The 19,989-nt window shown below is 39.5% G+C and overlaps 1 protein-coding gene across 1 annotated transcript; it reads left to right on the top strand.

Moving 5' to 3' along the window:
• The first annotated feature begins 794 nt into the window (after positions 1-794).
• On the top strand, positions 795-18,229 carry LOC139736910 (neurotrypsin-like). Its single transcript, XM_071647585.1, has 9 exons — positions 795-906; positions 8,749-8,846; positions 10,125-10,257; positions 11,107-11,151; positions 11,746-11,874; positions 14,272-14,453; positions 14,734-14,887; positions 16,362-16,721; positions 17,865-18,229. Exons 1-9 carry the CDS (start codon positions 795-797, stop codon positions 18,227-18,229), a joined length of 1,578 nt encoding a protein of 525 aa, XP_071503686.1.
• Positions 18,230-19,989: the final 1,760 nt, after the last annotated feature.

Raw genomic sequence — 19,989 nt, 5'->3', positions numbered from 1 at the left:
AAAATGTTAGATTACCCCCTCAAAATCAAGTTACCTACACACCGAACACGACGCACGGGAAGAAAGATACAGTACACTTATTAATTTTAGGATGTATTAGCTCAGTGGCCGCTTAAATCTTTATCAACGTATTGTTTGTACTGCGATTCATGATCATTTTAACAGATATGCAGACGGATGTTTCAGTTTCGTCTATTTTTAGCCCGTACATTAACATTTTGTGCAACATCCTTTTCCGTTGTTTTGTCCATTTGTTGCTTTTGGTAGAATTTGTTTTATGCATTGAGGCGTTCATTTCCAGTGGAATGACTAATAGAATGATACGCTTTGTCTCTGTTTGAATGGTATCAGTATCATGCGGCAAATCAGCGACCCCACCCCCAACAACAACAACAATTAACAACAAAAAGCAAACACAAAAACCGCAAATGCCAGCACAATAACCTTGACACCAGTGGTTTGACTTCTTGAGGAACTGTTATTCGTCGTACAAATAAAGGCAATACACCCCGTCCTTGGTGACTCTTCATGACTGAATGCGAAGGACCAGTCAGATGGAACCAAATTGCTGTAAAAGATACACGAGGGTCAATAAGCGACTCGACTGTAAACGAGGGTGCGATCGGTACGTGATCGATACCTCAACGGTGCGTCTCGTCTGCTGCGGTAAATTCCCGGTTCCTTCGCGCGAGATTTTTGCTGCAAGTACTTAGGTGGTTTCGTCGCTGCGAGTGATTGAGACAACTGGCCCTACAGCTAGGCACTACTGAGGAACAATCTCGGATACAAACATAATGGCGATTCATCGGAACCCCCGCAAAAGCTGCTTTGAAAACGCAACTCGAGGTTTCTACCTTGCGATCTTGTACATGTTCATCGTATTCCATGGCCCTCTGTCACTAGCAGGTAGGTAAAATGACATACCATTCTCGGTTTCCAAATCTCTATGCACGCACGTTGTATGCGTGTGATTATAGTCTGCTGCGACCCTTCAGAGGGATTGGCTGGTGGTGTCCACGCCTCCGTAGTTCGCGCCGCCGCCGCGATGGGGCATGGATTAGACACTACATTGAGTACAGTACGAGTAAGTATCCTGGCCACCTATTCATTACTTCGACTTCAGTTTGTCCTGATGACCTGATTTCTATTCACTGGAATGCAGTGTTTGCATTTGCATCTAGTAGAGCTCTTGCAGCCACTGGCCATGGTGGAACGATTTGAGTTTTACGTGTAAACACACCCACACACCCACACACACTAACAGAACACACAAGAAAAGTGTCCAAAGCATGTATAACTGGTAGTCGGGGTAAGAGAATAGAGTTTCATTTGGGAACAAGAATGACGTCCATGACAAGAGGAAACCTATATTACGCAATAGGCACTACTCTACTCACCCTTATTGTATATACACCTGTTATATACCAATACCAACCATCCTGACTGGGCGCTAACCCTCCCCTTGCTATCTTCAGCAGATTGTTACATTTAGGACCGCTTCTGTGTAAGAATGTGAGATTTGTACCAGCCGTGCACAGAAATTGGCCATGGATGAAACAGAAACAAAAACAAAATGGGGGATTGGGCAGGCAAAATACATCTCTGAAATGACAGAGGTAAAGTAGTGTTATGCATCCCGATGGCGAGCGACACCAACAAGGACAAGGAATAACGAATTGAAAAATGGCTGTTTATTTGAAAAAAAACCCAGCGTATTGAATTTGGAGTACATGATGTGAGTCTGCTGTCAGATCATGGTGTAACATGTATCAAGAATCAATGGATTGATGTCTTGATTATCGATTCTTAAACATACTCTACTGTATTTCTTTTGAAAGCAGGGGCAATCTGCCAGTAGGGCCTAAGTTTTCAGAAAACCCAAAACACTGAATTGTCCACAAGCCTTGAAGGGAAAAAAGATTCTTCCGAGTTTTTCTTTTTCTTTTTCTTTTTCTTTTTTGGTGGAGTTGTACAGTTTGACTGATTTGCTTTAAAGTGGATTTTGCTTTTACACCAGCTTCGATGCATACTGCAGCTTTAGTTATGCTGCCGGTGTGTGAGGTAGAATAAAAGGTGCTTTCGGATTTGTGCAGCAGTCAAAGGACAGATACACAAAGCATGAGAGACACAAGTGTTGCATTCTCAACCGAAAATAGATAAGAGGCCATTGAAGCGAGAAAAACAAAATTGTTCTGCGTCTCGCTCTTTCTTTATTATTTGAGACAACAGTAGAATATAATATACCAGGCAGGTGTCTGACAGTGGAGAAAGAATGGAACTCGTGCTAGCAAATGTGAGTTGGAGACAATAAAAGGGTAGAGTACGTGCATGCATTAATAACATGCGTCGAGTATACGAATGATGATCTCATGGGACTATCGCGCCATAGATATCAATGCACAAGACTTTTTGAACATCTTTTTTTTTAATCAATCGCTTACTCTCTCATACATACATACATACATACACACTTACATTACTCTCTTTATCTCTGTTGGACAGGAAAAAAAATCACACGCCGTCATCAACACAATGGAATTTCGATTTCGCACGGAACTCGGTGCTCATGCGGAAATCACCTGTCGCGATCCATGGCGTTGCACGTGCATGTTTGCATTTTTTTTTTCTTGAAGTCAGAGAAGATTCCTTCGTAAGCGGATTTTGCGAGATAATGATATTTATGCTGATGTCAATTAGCTGATTGAACGAATGCTTCAAATTGTTACTACAATATAGAGGCAGCCGAATTCCGTGAAAATTCGTGTTTGCGAATTAGGGCTTCATTAGGCTGCGTTCACATAGAAGTATACCATTCGGGTATTCGGGGCTCGTTTTCGAGGGCAAGCGAATAGCTTGAATCGAACGATAGGATTTCCTAACACCGGTTCACAGAAGAGGGCACTATTCGAAAGTACCGAATAGCATAGAATAGTATAGTATAGTGGGAATCGAGCTTGTTCGATTTTCTTGCAGCGTATACCGTCTCTCGTTTATGAAATAATGACAATTTTGGTCTGAATTTGCCCTTTAGCAAAAATAAGCATGTAGACTGACATTCTGATGCAGTTTAGAAATTGTTAATAAGATTTGTTGGGATGTAGGAGGAAGAAATCCTCACTGCATGGGATGGTGAGTTGACGGTGCGGGTGATGGTGTACTGGGTGCCCGAATAGCTAATAGCGAATAGCGAATAGCGAATACTTCTATGTGAACGCAGCCTTAGGAACTGTGCCAAATGGTATATGTACTGCATTAGTCTGCCCCATTGATTTAACAGTAGGTTCATGTCATAGTCTAATGTGGTGATAATTATATCCGTTCTCGAAACGTAGCGTTTCAGGGGTGCCTGTTATGAGGCAGATAATGAAGTAATTACACTTACACTTCAATTCATAAACTTGCTAAATGATCTTCATCATGCAAGTATGACGCATAAGTTATAAAAATTGTTGTTCTTGACAACCAGAAACACGGCTTGCCTTGTATAGCATCGACTTGGAGACATGTAGCTGTAAAAATAGCCTATCATAATAATTATATTTATGTCATCCTGAAAAAAAAAAAAATCATCCATTAATCTGGCTACATTTAGGACACGGCTTATATTATTCGGCTCCTTATACATGATAAATGGGTTTTACTATCTGTGCTTAAGATGCGGATGCCCGCTGCGATTTGGACGTTTACAGAAGTTAAACTTCATATTCTAATACCTTTCACCGTGTTTATAGCAGCTGTGTTGACTCGTACCAAGCGTGGACGCTTACGATATCAATACGGAATGCGGAACTGAATTTCAATAATGGATACTATTGTTCGTGGCTAAACCTGAGAATTATACTTGCCAAAATGACTAAACACGTTTGTTCTGCGTGGTTGACCGTGACGAAAACAAGAAAAGGAAATCTTAATCGATATTACTTCATGCCGTTTCCTGTTTGTTTTGCTCCTATATCTTAACATTAATCGGATTTTTTCTATCATCGGTATACCAGCATGGCAACATGGTCTTATACCCATGCAGCCTGATTTAGCCAGGGCACATGAATTGCCGACCTCAGTGTAGAATATCTTTTAACATGAGAAGCGCATTTCAGAAAGACGAGCTTCAATGTTATCTTTCAGATACATTGTATTACTTGACGGAGGATGAATATTCCTCTATACACAAAATGTATGAACCGTTAAAAGGACGTCTTTTTAAAAAACAAGTCAGAACACAATTTGATGTGATCTTAAAGGAACCATTCAATGCAAATGTATGTTGACATGTGTTGATTCCCTCAACATCTATGTGGACGCGTGAATACACAAATACGTGCCACATATTTCATAATAATTTTCCTATTTTTCTTCAGTTAGCTTGGATACGTCCATAAGAGGGAACATTCCTAACCAAGATTCTGCCAATATAATCCCATTATGACATCATCTGTCAACCATTTCTAAAGTACTATAGTGATTAACAAAAGACATTGGAATGCACGTTTTCCTATAGACTGAGAATAGCTCGCATGTTTCCACGCTGCTAATGCAAGATTAACAAAAGACTTTGCAGGAAAACACGCATGTTATGTCCCGTCTTGTTAAAGGTACATTCCAATGTCTTTTGTTAATCATATACTAGTACTTAAAATGCTTGACATAAATTATATTAATATCACTACATAACAGAATCTTGGTTTGCAAGTTGTGTGTGTGTGTGTGTGTGTGTGTGTGTATGTGTTTTCTGTGGGCGTAGCCATCAGATAATCTAAAGAAAAATAGTAGACATCATGATTACAATATATTATTTATATATATGGCACATATCCAGGTAGGTCTATTCTTTTGGCCACATAAATGATGATGAAGGGTATTATCAATATAAGTCAACATGCATTTGCATTGCACAGTCCCTTTAAAATAATGTGGTCAACTGAACGAAGTACAGATATAGCTTCCTCTTCGTGCATATGACATCCTCGCTCGTGTATACAACATCCTCACTTCCTCGCTCCTGTCGGTATTTCTATTAAGCCTAAAATCGTATGCCTATACCTGTCAACAATGGTTATTCCTGGCGAGTATGGTTCTGTCTTGCTCATACCCCAACTTAAAAAAAAAGAAAGAAGAAATGTTCGGGAGGATTGCTGTTGAGGTATGCCTATAAACGTACATATGGATATAAAGTTGATTGCGCTGCAAACCAAATCAGGATATATCTGGTTTGTAGAGGATACTCGTGTAAATGTTGTGCGTGTATATGCCGTACCTCGTACATGATAATACATGTATATGCCATCCAACCGCAGTTATCCAAACGGCACTTCTTTTTTTTTTTCAAATCGCTCAATTATTCTCTTACATAAATATATCGGACTATAGTACACGATTGTTCTTGCGTTTCAATGTGAAATCTTACCACTCCAAACTACAAAACAACCATAGTCTTGCAAAGAAGATTATATAGACCATAAAAAAATCTACATTTTATTCCCATCACTATGATAGTGATGAATTTTTGTACCATCCAATATTTCTGTCGCTGGAAGGGAAAATATGTCGCTCATCTGATGGCCTCTGATCACGGAGATTTTGAGATAGGTAGATCATCTATCTTTGTCAGCAAACTTGGAGAAATAAAGACACACGAAGAGACATTGCTCCTCCAATTTTAGTTTAACCTCTGTCTTGTGCCTTATGAAGCATATTATGTAAATATGCAAAAATAGTAATGATTGTAAATTCAGACAGGTTAATAACTATACCCCAAATACAACGCACTTTAAAGTGTCGTGCTTGAGCATATTTCGCTTATCTGGCCGTGTACAGGCCTGCTTATCCTTTTTTGCCGCCGATCTCGACATGGCCGGATACCAAGTAACTGGAGATGGTCTGTATCATAATGATATTCGTTATTTTCTAATCCTCTGGTAAATACCCAAATGTGCTGTAATTCGCAGAGTTTGTGTTTCGTTGTTCGTTTTTGGCCTATTCATATGATATGGCCATTCGACAAGACTGGTACATGACTTCTGGAGTATACATTCCAGTCGAGCAGTGCGAAACTCACGATCTCTCTTTTATCTGTACTTCTCCTCGGGCCAGATAGGCGATTTCACTGAGAAGAAAAAAAAAAGGGGGGGGGGAATGACTTCAATGACATGAATGAAGAATTCTAAAGTTATTGCATTCATTCGTCTGCTTCGTTTTCTTTCTTTGTTTGATGACCTAGATTAAAATGTAATAAATCATCACCTAGTGATTCGTCTTTGTTGTGCCATCAGTGAAAATGTACAATAAAAGCAGTAAGTTTAATATGAAGAATGGAATTGGCAAATAATGGAACATTAATATCCTGTCATTAAACTCTGAAGGACAATATTTGCCCAATGTCAAAGAGGAAATTTTACAATAGTATTAAGACATCTATATCTGTAGGCATCTTTCAGTGCTTCATCATGCAAGTGATGATCGACGTTCAATCGCCAATACAGGGTGTTCAAGTTTTAAAAAAAAAAAGTCGTGTCATTACGGAAATAGAGGAGCTGGGCCTGGGAGTCATTTTGGGTGGAGACATTGGCTATAGAAATCTGTCCCATCCAAGAGCCCATTCCACACTGCAAAAAGTCCGGTGTTAAATATGAAACACCGAGCTGGTGTAAAGTTTCCGGTGCTCATTTATGGTGTTAGATTAACACCTCCGCGTGCCATTTCAAAATATGAAATTGTGGTGTTTTTTTTTTTTTTTGAATAGTTTCTTACTTACTGTTCTTGTTGATGTTGAACTTCAACAAAACGATCAAGAATTTTCCGATAAAGTACTTGATTTACAAAAAAAAAGTGTGAACATAACACCACAGTAACACCAGTTAGTGTGGTCTCCTATTGAAGCTGGACGGGTATTATACCATTGACATTAACAGCAGCAGTATCAAATCAACACCATGCGATGTCATTGAATTAACACCAGCGCAGTGTCAAAAATGTCACCAGCTACAGTGCCCAATTAACACCACGAAGTGCTATAGGTGAACACTTTTCAACACCATCACAACGTACTTTCTACACCTGTGGGTGTGGTCCTCTATTGACACTTGATCGGTCTTAGATTTGACACCCATGATGTTAAATCTAACACCGATGTTTTTGCAGTGCAGTAGTTATATTTTTAAGGTATTATATACATAATCCTGATAGAACATGACAAGTCAATAGCTTTCTCTCTCTCTCTCTCTCTCTCTCTTTTAACATGTAATGTCGGTTGCCATAGAATCTGTATCTAATTTTGTAGCTGTCATTCTTGCTTCGAAGGTGATACAAGCAATGGGAACACCTTAACAGAAAACATTCCAAGATCTTACAACAGATCAACTGATATGTCGTAGTTCAGTCTTCAACAACACATAAGTGAATCTGAGTTGTTGTTTTTTTAAAGTAGAAGTATAGTGACGTTCTTTATCGATTTTGTGAAACCTAACAGTGTTTGCGACGTGTGTACTTCTCTCTAACTCTTTTCTTAGTCTTGCCCTGCTATCTTCCCAGATATCGACACCCCAAAATTTTCCGAAATGCGCCAGAGACAGCAGCATTTGAAAATGATTGTGTCTAGATTGTGAATTATCATAACACGGGAAGTTGTTAAATAATGAGATGGTCCCTTCGAAATTGGAACCATAGTCTTTAAACTCATTCTCGTTTAATTCGCTTAGAATTTTGACCCGAGTTTATATTCATATCATTCTATGGTGATTTTTATTTAGTTTCGTTGAGAAAAGGTCACAACGACATATACTTCGTTCCGGAGTATATTGTATTACTCTCTTCCTCACTCCCTCTCTCTCACATATATACACACAGTATATAATTATGTACAATTACTGATCATTTGCATATATATATATATATACATATACATATACATATACATATTATGTATGTAGATAGATAGACAGACAGATAGATAGATTCAACTGCTGATCATTTGTTAAGAGTTTAGTGCCTTTGTGTATAGGAGTCTTCATGGGCGATGAATAATACGTGTCCTTCAAAATTATTTCAGACGGGAATAATATATCGCAAATAGAGACACTATTTGTCACATCGCGACGCGCACTGTTAGTCGACGACAAAAGGAAGAAGTCAAACGTAGGTTAGCCAAGTTGACGAGGGGTCAACTTTTTCCAGCTCTTTGTTAATTTGTTGCCAGTTCAACCAAAGTGTATCAGCACGTTGTATAGCGTTAAGATGGCGGAGAATATAATCATGTTGACGACTTAAACCTATTTTGATTTCACACCACTGATTGTCTGTCTTATCTCTTTTAAGGGTGAAAGGTTACTGTTGCTAGACATTATAGACCCCAAAATAATTCTTGTAGGATATCTTTGAGCAGCAACCAAATGAGTTAATGATACCATCACTTCACCAAGGTAATTTGCATGATAATGCGTTTACGACTTTTATTAATATTCGATGAAAACATGAAAGAAGACAACTGTGAAATTCAATTACTTTTATCATGTTAAGTCTTATTTTTATAAAACTTCCTGTATTTTGTTACAGCGTTTTCACTCTGTTTATAAATATAATCTTTAAGTGATAGTGTAGCACATGCACTTTGAATAATTCTTGCTTCAAACACGTAACGGCCTGTGGTTCCTCCGCTTCACCATCTACTGTATGGTTAGTGGTTTAGCGCGTTTAAACGTCTCCTCAAATCAGTAAAGCGGCCATTTGTGTTGCCTTCTCATCTCATTCTCACAGCTGTCTCCGAGCCACCGGCAAGCAATGCCTCCTATCAAATCCCTGACATCAAGGTTCGCTTACTTGAGGGAATGGACGCACATGAGGGAATCTTAGAGGTGAGTTACTCTTTATTATACCTAAATGCTACATCATTCCAGGATGAGCGAATACTTTGGCATGAAGACCTGAAATAGGTCTACTATTATGGGATCAATATACCTCGGTCACTTATGATTATATCTGGAACATCACTTAGGTCTATAAGTTTTTTTTTAAAATCTGATTAGTTGATTTGATTATGTGCTCATTTTCCCATAAAATTAACACAATAGTCAATATCAAACAAAATGTGCAAACGTAAATGCGAGATGCAAATAACGCCGAGTCTATAACATGATGTTCGTTTTTGTAACGTGATGTTCATTTTCATAAAAGCGAAGAAAATTATAGACATATTCGACTATGAGAAATGTAACTTATGTCGGTCATAATTGGGGCTTCCAAAAATAAGACGAAAAGATGATTCAAATGGGTTATGCGATGAGTCGAGTGCATGGCTGTGTCTGTGCAGAAATACAAAACTATATTGTTAGATATATTCTGAAGCCCCCAGTTATGCGACACAAGTTACAGTGTTTTAAAAGTGAGTAGGTAGGTCTATAGTTGTGATGTGGTTGCTTGTTTGCTTGTCGTGAATCACAGCGAGATTTGTTTTGACAGAGGAAGCGCAAAGTGATTTGAAATCTAATGACTTTAACTTTTGGAGGCGAAAAGGCTTGTAATGGCCAACAAACCGAAGCGGCAGACGAGTGAGGAATTTCACAACCATGTGCCAAGATGCCGTAATGGCTGCATGTGTGATAATCTGGTATTGCCCTAAACATCCTCCTTTACATAAAGCCCTACTCAGCCGTCATTTTATTATGTTTGACTGGATACTGTAATATTTTGTATGGTGGTATTAGTCACAGCAGAAGTGGATGGTCATATCAAGCGAGGCAAACTTCTGTCATCCATTTCCATGTTGTAGCTTCATGGTCCCATACAGGTTGCCAGAGTTTCCGCTGCCAGATCGAACATTAACACGTAAAAACAAAATTTGATGTCACTAGAAACTAGGTATTACATATGGTGGTACTACTTATGAAAAGTTATTGAAACATGGTGTAAACCAATGTTCACCCCATGGTATATTAATAAATCAATCCTTGGTTGTAGTGTTGTGTTCCATGGGCTTTAATAGTCGAGGATTACATAACGCTATACGATGAAGCACATAATCCATGCTATGTTATTTATGGGCTTTAATAGTTTGTTTGATAAATCATCATTATTAGCATACTGTTCAAATAAGTGCTTACACTTTTCGGCTCTGTTCGTTTGTTTTACCTCAGTTTTACCACCGGCAGAATCAGGGCTGGGTCTCGGTATGCGGCGAAGCCATCCAATTGGAAGATGCCGATGTTGTCTGCTGGGAACTGGGCTTTCACGGAGCAGACAGCCTCACCAATGTGACCCGGTCCATGAGTGAGTCTGCCCCGAGGAATACTAATTCTCGAGGAATTCCTGCCACGTTACATCCTTACCAATTCCCTCTAGTGAAGTTTCAAATTTTCCTCTTTGCCATGTTCTATATCTACAAAAGAAATCACAGTCATGTTCTGGTAAAGAAGTCATGATGGTAGTGAAACACAATTATGTGCATATAGGACTAATAAGTCCACTTGGAACTCCTATCCATCCTGTATAAGAAAGATAGGCCTACATAGCACTGCACACCAACTGAAATTATTTCATGAATCCGTCTGTCAAAGTGATTGACAATTGGACCACAAGGAGTGGACTTTTTGAGATACTTTAATGTCACACCAGTTGACACCACACCTACAGGGATACTTCAGTTTGTTTTGTTTTTCTTTATATTTGTTTTGTTTTGTTTTAATAAAGACTTTTTCTTGAGAACAACAAATGGGGTAAGCCCCGAGTTACCCCCAGGATTTAATGGAAACTGATTATAGGTCTCGAGTTTGTCAACAGCAGTCCACAAGTCAACGCACTCATGAGGGGGCGAGAAAAATTGACCCTCTGTCGACTTTACACCACGCAGCATCACCGACTAACACAAAGTTACCACCAACTGCCTTTGTCCTTACTCAGAGTCACGATCATGCCCAGATATGAATAAACACAAATTAATCCTTCTATCGTGTCCCCACTTTGAAAACAGTGAGTCGACGATCACTCATAATATTTGTGGGTGTATAATATACGGTCTCCATCACTAAATAGACAAACAAAGAAACAAACCAAAGAATGCAACGATAACAACACGAATGTATTATCGATTGGAAATCCCCTTGTCACTTGATACATCAGGCGTTAAAGACGAGACATCGACCTACAGCAAGAAGAGTGTCGAGAGTGAGGTGGGGATGTTAATTTGTGCCAGGACCTTGATGAACCATACAATCCCACCACTTGGGGGGGGGGGGGGGGGGGGGGGGAGGAGGAGGGGAATGTGTTGATGTGCTCGTAAGATGGAACTGTGCATAGGTATTGAAGGGTACGCATTTTATCTGCGCAGTAATACAACAGCATTTTGTCACTACCTAGTGCAAGAAATGTTCCGCTCTTGGGGAATAATAGAAAGTTTGTACATGGACCATTGTGGGTTGTCATGCTTGAATTGTACCTACTCCTGTCCTTGATGATGTGAAAGTTGAATAAAGTTACTGCAGCAAAATTGGTAGCTACCACAATGAGTTAGAAGGCTAATGCTTCCATGATATATGGAGATTAAAGAATTCCCCCACCTTATTCAAGCTTTTCTTCTATTAAAGCACTCCCCCAACATACACACCACGTATGTCTTTATGTAAAGTTTTGATTGCTTCGAGTATTCTCTTTTGCCCGTTTTACTCTGTTGTATTATTTGGGTATTATTTTGTTACACATTTCGTTCTCATTTGTTTAAATTTCGTCGTGTCCCTACATATTATTCTGTCATTTCATCAGGCGGGGATGCTCTTTTACACGTGTGGTGCGACACAACCGACGGGCAGCGCCACCAAGCATTGGATGAATGCAACTTGAGTGGCCTCGTCAACAGCACACAGTGCAATAACAAGGCGCCAAAAATATCATGTACGTGTAATATTATGTTTTCATTCCATTAAAGATACATTCTAGTTCGTGTTCACTTTGACTCCAGTGATACAATGAAGTAAAAATCAAACCACAGAACAGTGATAGTTTCATTAATTTCACCCCCTAAAATCTGAGATTGTTGAGTTTCAGTATAGTCTTCGCATTAACCATGATAACAACCATTTCAAATTAGAACAGGTAATGATAACAGTCCCTCCTTAATGTAATCTGCACTATGTTTTTGTAATGATGTGAAAAAAAATGCAATTATCATGTATCCCTGGTATTAACTTATTTTCATAGGCCCGAATTCACGAAGGTGGTACAATCTTTGTCCATGATTTAAACCATGGACAAAGACCGTATAATAGTTTTGTATGGGGTGCCAAGTGTCGCATGGCCTACATATATTTTGTTACGAAATCAGTCATTTCGTCGAGTAACATTTCGTAACGAATTGAACATTTCGTCGACGAAATGACTGATTTCGTAACGAAATAGGCCATGCAACACTTGGCGCCCAATTGTACGGTCTTTGTCCATGGTTTAAACCATTGACAAAGATTATACCACCTTCGTGAATTCGGGCCTTAGAGTCTTAATCAGGGGCAGATCCAGGAATTCTGTAATGAGGGGCGCCTTTACAAAATCAAGGGGGGGGGGGGGGCACGTGCACCCCTATTTTTCCTTTTTATTTCTTTTGTTTAAAAAAACAAAAAACAAAACAAAACATAAAGGGGCGCCCAGTGCGCCCCCGCCTGGGTCCGCCACTGTTGATAAATTGAGCAATAATCTTATCAGTGCTAAATGACTTGGGTTCATTAATATTGTATGTTCAAACTAAAAGGAGAATTGCTATTCAATACCATTATTTGCCTCGTTCAATTTGTGGATTCAATCGCGACTGATATTCTTGTTTCGGGAAACATGAAATTTAAAGATCTTTTCATCTGTCTAAAATGAATTGAACTTTCCACCGCTCGATATGTGCAACTTTCTTATTTCTATTATTTTTTTGGGTATATGAAAGTCATCAAAACGTGAAGAAGAGGTCCTATTCAGACTTATGTGCAAGGTTAAGTTTACACGTGTTAATTTTGGTTTAAAATGCATTGACGTGTCTTACCAAAGCAATTATCATTACTCATCAGATTCCTTGAAATTTGCACAAAAATGATCGAGGCACCTTATAGTCCACAAACTCCACTGGAATCAACTGGCGGTGACACAGCCTTAACCCTCTCAGAAACAACATCCCAAAATGACATTAACAGTATGCTAACCAGGTTTTTCATAGCATCGAGAGAGTTAAGCAGATGTTTTACCCATTATCATGCATTTCTAAGACTTTGCATCTATATCCTCTTCATTTACATGTAGTACACATATAAAACTCCCGTGTTGTGGCCTTCTGAGCAAAGGCTATTTTCGGGAGGGTCAAATATACTTACATTAGCAAAGAACGACTGATTTGAAGTTGCCAATGTATCCTCATACAGGAACGAAATCCTCATAATTGAAAGAAGAATTCTCCTGTACCTTGTCACTTTTCGCGATCAAATATTGACTTCATCTTTGTGGAATAACATCTATAAGAAAATTATTCGAGCGGTAGCTCAGCGGCTAATTTTATGTAAATTTGCCCCCAAACGTAGCAATGCTCTGGTAGGCACATCTATTCTTTGTCTGTTTGCCTTTATTGGCGACTGTCTGAAAAAGTGAGCTTGGGCTGTTTCGGCGTTTGAACACGACCCTTCCATAAAGCGTGTGCTCTTCGACGGAATAATAGTATTTTGCGCTTTTCGCTACATGATGGAAATCCATGCATGGAAAAAATGAACCAAAGCTTGCAGTCAGCGTCTTACATGTAAAATACAAAGTTGTTTCCCGACTTGTCCTAAAAAATAAGACACTTAATTAGTTGTGCATTCCTGTAAACGGCTTTAATTGCCATGGAAACTTTAAAAAAAAGGACGAAGAAAACATTCTTTTCGAAACACTGATCTTGTTAATGTTTTTTTAACGTTATCTTCGTCGGTGTGTGCAGTGCTCTTGTCGATGTCTTGTGTAGGCCTACTGATCGGGACTGATCAAGGAAAGGAACATGTTATTGTTCTTTTGTTGCCTGTGTATCATTTGATATATTAAATGCATGTCAAATTCCTCATTTTCTAATATTCTGTTGAAAATAAAGGAAAACAAGTTTGAACTGAACTTAATTGAATTGTGTATGTTTGTGTGTATGCATGCGTGTGTTTGTTTTTGTATGGGTGGGTATATTTTACTGTTTGTAAATGAAATAATAAAAACACCAGATATCTCTGTCTGCGCCAATGAGAATTCGTCGTGATGATATGTAAAAAAAACCCAGAATTTCTGCTCTTCTTCGACCAGGTTTGACCACGAGGTTGTACGGCGGGAGCGACGAGTCCAGCGGGCGTGTCCAGGTGTGGTCCGATGGGCAGTGGGGGAAAGTGTGCAGCTCGAGTTTTGGCGCGAATGAACAGAGGGTCGTCTGCGCAGAGCTTGGATATATGTACAGAAGCAACAGGACGTACAGTGCCAATCAGTTTAAAGTAAGCCCAACGTATCCAGCTAGTCTTGTTCATATGATCACTCTCTTGATTTTTATTCCCATTGTCTTCTCCAGAACTGCTCAAAACACGTTGAAATACAACAAATTATACATCAAGTGACAAATGACAAATCATTCACAGATTTCTTACATTCACGGTATGATGCTATATGCGTTAATCATGCTGGAGCTTCAAGAGTAGCTCCACGGTTTAATCAAAATCACTTGCTGTTAATTCAAATCTCGTCTGTGTTACCGGTAATCTATTTTTATCACTGCAGAATCCTGATGACAATTACTCCATCCGAGATGTGTCCTGCTCGGGAACAGAGGCGAAGATTGTCGACTGCGATGTCACCATGTCGACGTCGGATTCGTGTCCAGACGATTTCGTTGACGCCATTGCTATCTGCACTAATAAACTGTCAGACCCAGGTACTCCTACTTTTTGTATTACACTGCTAGTTAGAGTAACCACAACAAAATATTTGCGCTTATGTATATACCACCATTCAAAGAATATTAAACTGAGATTAATCAATTTCAAGAATCACGCATATCATGTTCCCATGTTACAATATAGCAAGAAATTAGATGACAGGGAGGAGAAGGGTGAGAAAGAGGAGGAAGAGGGGGTGTTTGTCTTGCTGTGTAAGGTCCTAGTCAGAACGCTCTTGGAATATTGCTCTGGGAATATTACTCTTGTTTATGAAATGATCGTTCAAAGAGTGATGCAAAAAACGTGAATCGGTTCAGAAGATAACGACTAAGTTGGTATACCTGAAGTTAAATCATTATCACAATTATTCTGAGAGATTAAAATCTTTGGATATTCCATCCGTAGGGTATGGACGTAAGTGTTTTGCATGATACAGAATATTTTGATCTAGCTGTTCTCTTTGTTATTATACCGTTCAAGTCACACGCGGTCATAAGTTTAAGTTGTATTAAGGAAGGTGTCGAACTAGTAAGAGGTTAAACTCCCTCAGCCACAGAATAGTAAATTATTGGAATGGCCTTTGTGCGGAAGCTGTCAAGGCAACTAAGCTCAATGATGACTGGGAACAGAACCATAAAAAAAGTGTAATCCAGATTGCATAATGATCATCCCATGGATACATCACACTGAACTCGGGATCACGATTGGGTCCTTTGAATGTCCCTCTACAAGTCTTTGACTCACTGGGCGACATCGTAGGTAATTCAGGTCATACAGGTAATGGACGATGATCAAGACGGAGAAGATGATAACAACGACGAAGATGGACGTGCAGAAAAAAAAATATTCAGGGTAGATGCTGAGATAAGGCGAAGCATTTCTTGATTAGAAGATGGAAGACAATAGGCACAGAAACTATTACATCTGGTTACTGCCATAAAACAATTTCACATCAATGATGGAGGTCCATTATCACGTTTAACGTCAGATCTCATTCTGCTTCCTGTAGTCATTTTTCATACACTTTTTCTCCTTCTTGTACTGCCGTTTGTCCACTTTAGATCTGCGGGAACAATCCATTGTAGTATGATTTTATTTTGATGTAAAATAGAATAAAAATTCTAGGGATTATGGCAATAGAAATGGCATGTCGAATGAATTTACCCAACTTGTGTATGATCCTTTGTAAAAGACATGGTGTTGAATTTCATAATTTTTACTCTTCTATGCGTATTTGTGAATCTGTGCTAGGTTTGTTGATTTCGTGTTGGAACAGAATTGTAAGAAGAAACAACATATTCTTGTGAAACTTGACGACTGATGAAGAAACGTTTAAAATCCGTGAGAATGAACGGTATGGATTGTAAAAATGATGAGACTAGGCCTATAGTCTATGGGAAACTTGATCGAATCTGACAAAATATCTGTAGATTCAAGCGATTAAAATGTCAAAAACACTTGTACTTTCAGGCATGCCGCCTTACTTGTCGGTAAAACTGGAAGGCGGACAATGCGACTACGAGGGCCGAGTGGAGGTGTACGACGGCAGCGAGTACGGCACCGTATGCCAGGACTACATCACCGATATGGACGCGCAGGTCATCTGCCGACAGCTGGGCTTCGAGGCCGAGGGAGCGGAGGTCGTGCCGTGCTGCGACGCTTTTTCGGGTGCGAGGGTTGGCGTCCCCGACCTCTTCGGCATGCTCAACTGTACTGGGGATGAGCTCAGCATCGGTGAGTGCCCACACCCGACCCCGGGGTCGCGCAAGGGATGCAGCACGATTCGACACACGAACGACGTGGGAATACGCTGTCAAGGGTGTCATCCAAGTAAGCTGTTCTTCAGTTCTTTTACGTTTATTGTACATATACTTTAAACCAATTCGCTTCACACTGGCACTAGTTCGACGGTCCAGGACCATTTACTTTTTAAGGAATGGACCAGTTAAAAAATGGAAAAACTTGGTACCCCTTCTTCAACTCTCCCTCTACACACACATACACACTTATAACCAGTGATATGTCAATCTATATATGTGTATGTTTTGATTAGATCAATATGTGCTGCATTGTTTCAACGCGTCACTACGCAGTGATATACCTTCACGATTATTCAATTTCTCTTGAGCTGGTAATGATAAGCAAATAATCAACGTTGGTGAAGGTGATGGGACAAACTATCACTTCCGAGGCGATCTGGATGTAGCTATCTTTCCGAAGCGCAGCTGAGGAAAGATAGCGTACACATTCAGATCGCCGAGGAAGTGATAGTTTGTCTCATTGCCTGAAACTAAAAGTTGATTATTTGCTTTATATTCCACATAAAGGGTCCTAGAAATTAACATTTTATTCCACATCTGAAACTGTTTTAGCTGTCTTCAGGTATCCTTAGGGCTTAGGCTACGTGTGCGCGTAGATGACAAAACAATGAATTTGCTACGCGCACCGCTCGGCACTGAAGTGAAAGTGCGTTGCACTGTGTACTATCAAGTGACCTAGTTAAATGATAGTCCACAGTGCAACGCACTTTTATTTCGCGCGTACTCATCTCGCGTTAAGACTGTATGGACTGCCAGAGATCAGCAAAACAAACAGCTGTCTTTATAGATGACAAAACAATGAATTTGCTGCGCGCACCGCCCGACACTGAAGGGAAAGTGCGTTGCACTGTGTACTATCAAGTGACCTAGTTCTTCTCAGGTGATGTGATGGGCAAAACTACGCTTTATCACGTGATCAGCTCTTGACCAATCCTATAGCAAGATTCTTAGTATGTGGAATATAATACCCTTTATTGTAAAGGTTGTCTTCTATTCAAGTAAAGTAGCGCTGTCTCGAAGGAAAAAAGCAAATGGGAAGGACTAATTGTGTGTGTGTGTGTGTGTGTGTATACACTGTATACGTGTACTTGCCCTTCTATCCCAAAAGACACGACTGTTATCTCTTATTGCGTTTATTTCCACTAAATAACAGGAAAGCCCAACGTCGCGGCTATCATTGCGGGCGTCGTCGCCTTCGTAGTGGTCACCATCGTGGTCGCGGTGGTCATCTGGTACGTGTGCTGCATCCCAAAATCCCTGTACCAGCAGGCCCGCAACGAGAAGGAGGACGACGACGAGCCCGACCCCGAGCTCGCGGTGGCGGAAACCAAGGCTGACGACGATAACGATGACGATGCGAAGCTCGAGAACGGGAAGCATCCTGTGGCTGTGGCGGTGGCGGACGAAGACCATACCATTATTGAGACTGACTTGAACGATGACGACTTGAGGGAAAGGAATGTGGATGAAGAGACGAAAGAGATGAAGAAGGCGTGTGATGTCAGCTCGAAGATGTAACACCCAGCTATGCACACATTTCTATTTCTTCCCACTCCGTTGACCAAAAAAAAAAGAAAGAAAGAAAATATACATTATTTTTTTATGCAGACGGAATAAGGGGAAAGAGAGAGTATGATACATAGATAAATAGCTAGATAGACTAATAACTAAATAAATTCACTGTCTTTTATCGACATTCCATGTACGTGAATCCTCATCGGTGTCTTATTGCTGAAGCAGGAGCCGTCGATTCTCTCAAAACGTCAAATATTTATCGTGCAGATCAGTCTTTTTGAATTTCATCGTCATTTTTTCGTACTAAATAGTACAAAGGTCTTTGTTGATGATTGCGACCTATTGCAAACTTTGAGGGAGCTTAACCTCAAATGTTTATGTCTGAACTTTGGGAGTATGAGGTGAAATGTTGTGGAAATATAGTTTTATATGTAACTATGGAATGAAAAGTTTGACAATTTGGTGGGGTTTTTCTTTCTTTTTGTCGTCGAATATAAATGGTTTTCCAAGTGCATAGGTAATTTATTGCGCGCATGTCTTGGTAAATGCATGGACCCTAAGTATGGTCCATGGTAAATGCAAGTGTTTTTAGGTGTCGGTGTAAACATGATAGGGTCCATGGTGTAAGTATCACAGAAAAGGCAAATGTGCAGTGTATTCAGATAGTTGTCCAGGTGTTGGTGTTAGGGTGTTATAATGTTTGATCATTTTCAATATTCTGGGTTTTCTTTTCTATCTTTTCTTGTGTTATTACTGTTATTGTTATTATAATTATCATTATGATGATGATGATGATGATGATGGTTATTATTATTGTCATCATCATCATCGTCGTCATCTTCATCGTCGTGGCTCATTATGGTAGCCATGATAAAAAAGGAGCGAGGTATCAGATACAATCTGTGAAAGATTTCCAAGATGTTATCGACAATTTAATTGAAAAACTGTGGAATTGCATCCTGCTTGCTATGTAGGCAATTGCCGACAATTGTTTTATATTGTTGCTGTTGTTGTCGAAGTGACTTAAAAACTGGAACTGCGTCGTACTTTTCCTAACTGTGCTATTGCTGAAAGAAGGGACAAAAAAAAAAGAAAGAAAGAAAGAAAATGAAAACAAAATCTTTGCAACATTGTCCGGTATATACTTTTCTAGTCCTTCATTGGCATATCGTCCAAATGCAAACTTTTGTTTTCTTCTTACATACTAGTGAATGCATCTGTATACACAGTAATTCACTTGCTGCTACCGCCTGTTTTCTCATGAAGGAATAATTGACATGATACAGAAATGTCATGATTAGTAGCCTGTATCACGAGACTTGAATGGAATTTATAGCAATCTGAGTATCTGATTTAGTTTACGGTGGTTTTGAGTGAAATATTTGCATGGTAGGGTTTCATCACCTTCATGCGATGCATGGAGATGTATCTGCAAGAAAATATTAATAATGAAAAAAGTTTCAAGCCACTTTTGATCTATCGTTTTCTTGTATGGATTTATTTCTGATAGCCAAAGATCATTTCCATGTTGTGTTTAGCAATGATCAGTAGAATCTTAATCACGTACAAGTGTATTTATGTTGATAGGTCAAATTGATTTGTTGAACCGTCAAATTGATTTGTTGAACCATTTTGCGTTGAAGGGGTTGTGTTGTGCAACAATTTTGCGCGTGCATTAAAGGGGAAGTTCAGACTATTTTCATAGTTTCGTATCATGTAGTATAGTACATAAGTACATGTACATAAATCGACAACTCCAGTTA

This window comes from Diadema antillarum, unplaced genomic scaffold (genome assembly GCF_040938485.1).
Source record: "Diadema antillarum isolate AM-2024a unplaced genomic scaffold, OU_Dant_1.0 seq00000674_RagTag, whole genome shotgun sequence".
NCBI lineage: Eukaryota > Metazoa > Echinodermata > Echinoidea > Diadematoida > Diadematidae > Diadema > Diadema antillarum.
Note: the sequence above shows the minus strand (reverse complement) of the source record. Positions and strands in the feature narration are given on the sequence as shown.

Bases quoted from the DNA above. Each gene is read 5' to 3' on its own strand.
- LOC139736910 (XM_071647585.1), top strand. From the start codon at position 795: ATGGCGATTCATCGGAACCCCCGCAAAAGCTGCTTTGAAAACGCAACT. The intron at 8,847-10,124 runs GTGAGTTACTCT...GTTTTACCTCAG, and splicing joins CACATGAGGGAATCTTAGAG to TTTTACCACCGGCAGAATCA. The intron at 16,722-17,864 runs GTAAGCTGTTCT...ACTAAATAACAG, and splicing joins CTGTCAAGGGTGTCATCCAA to GAAAGCCCAACGTCGCGGCT.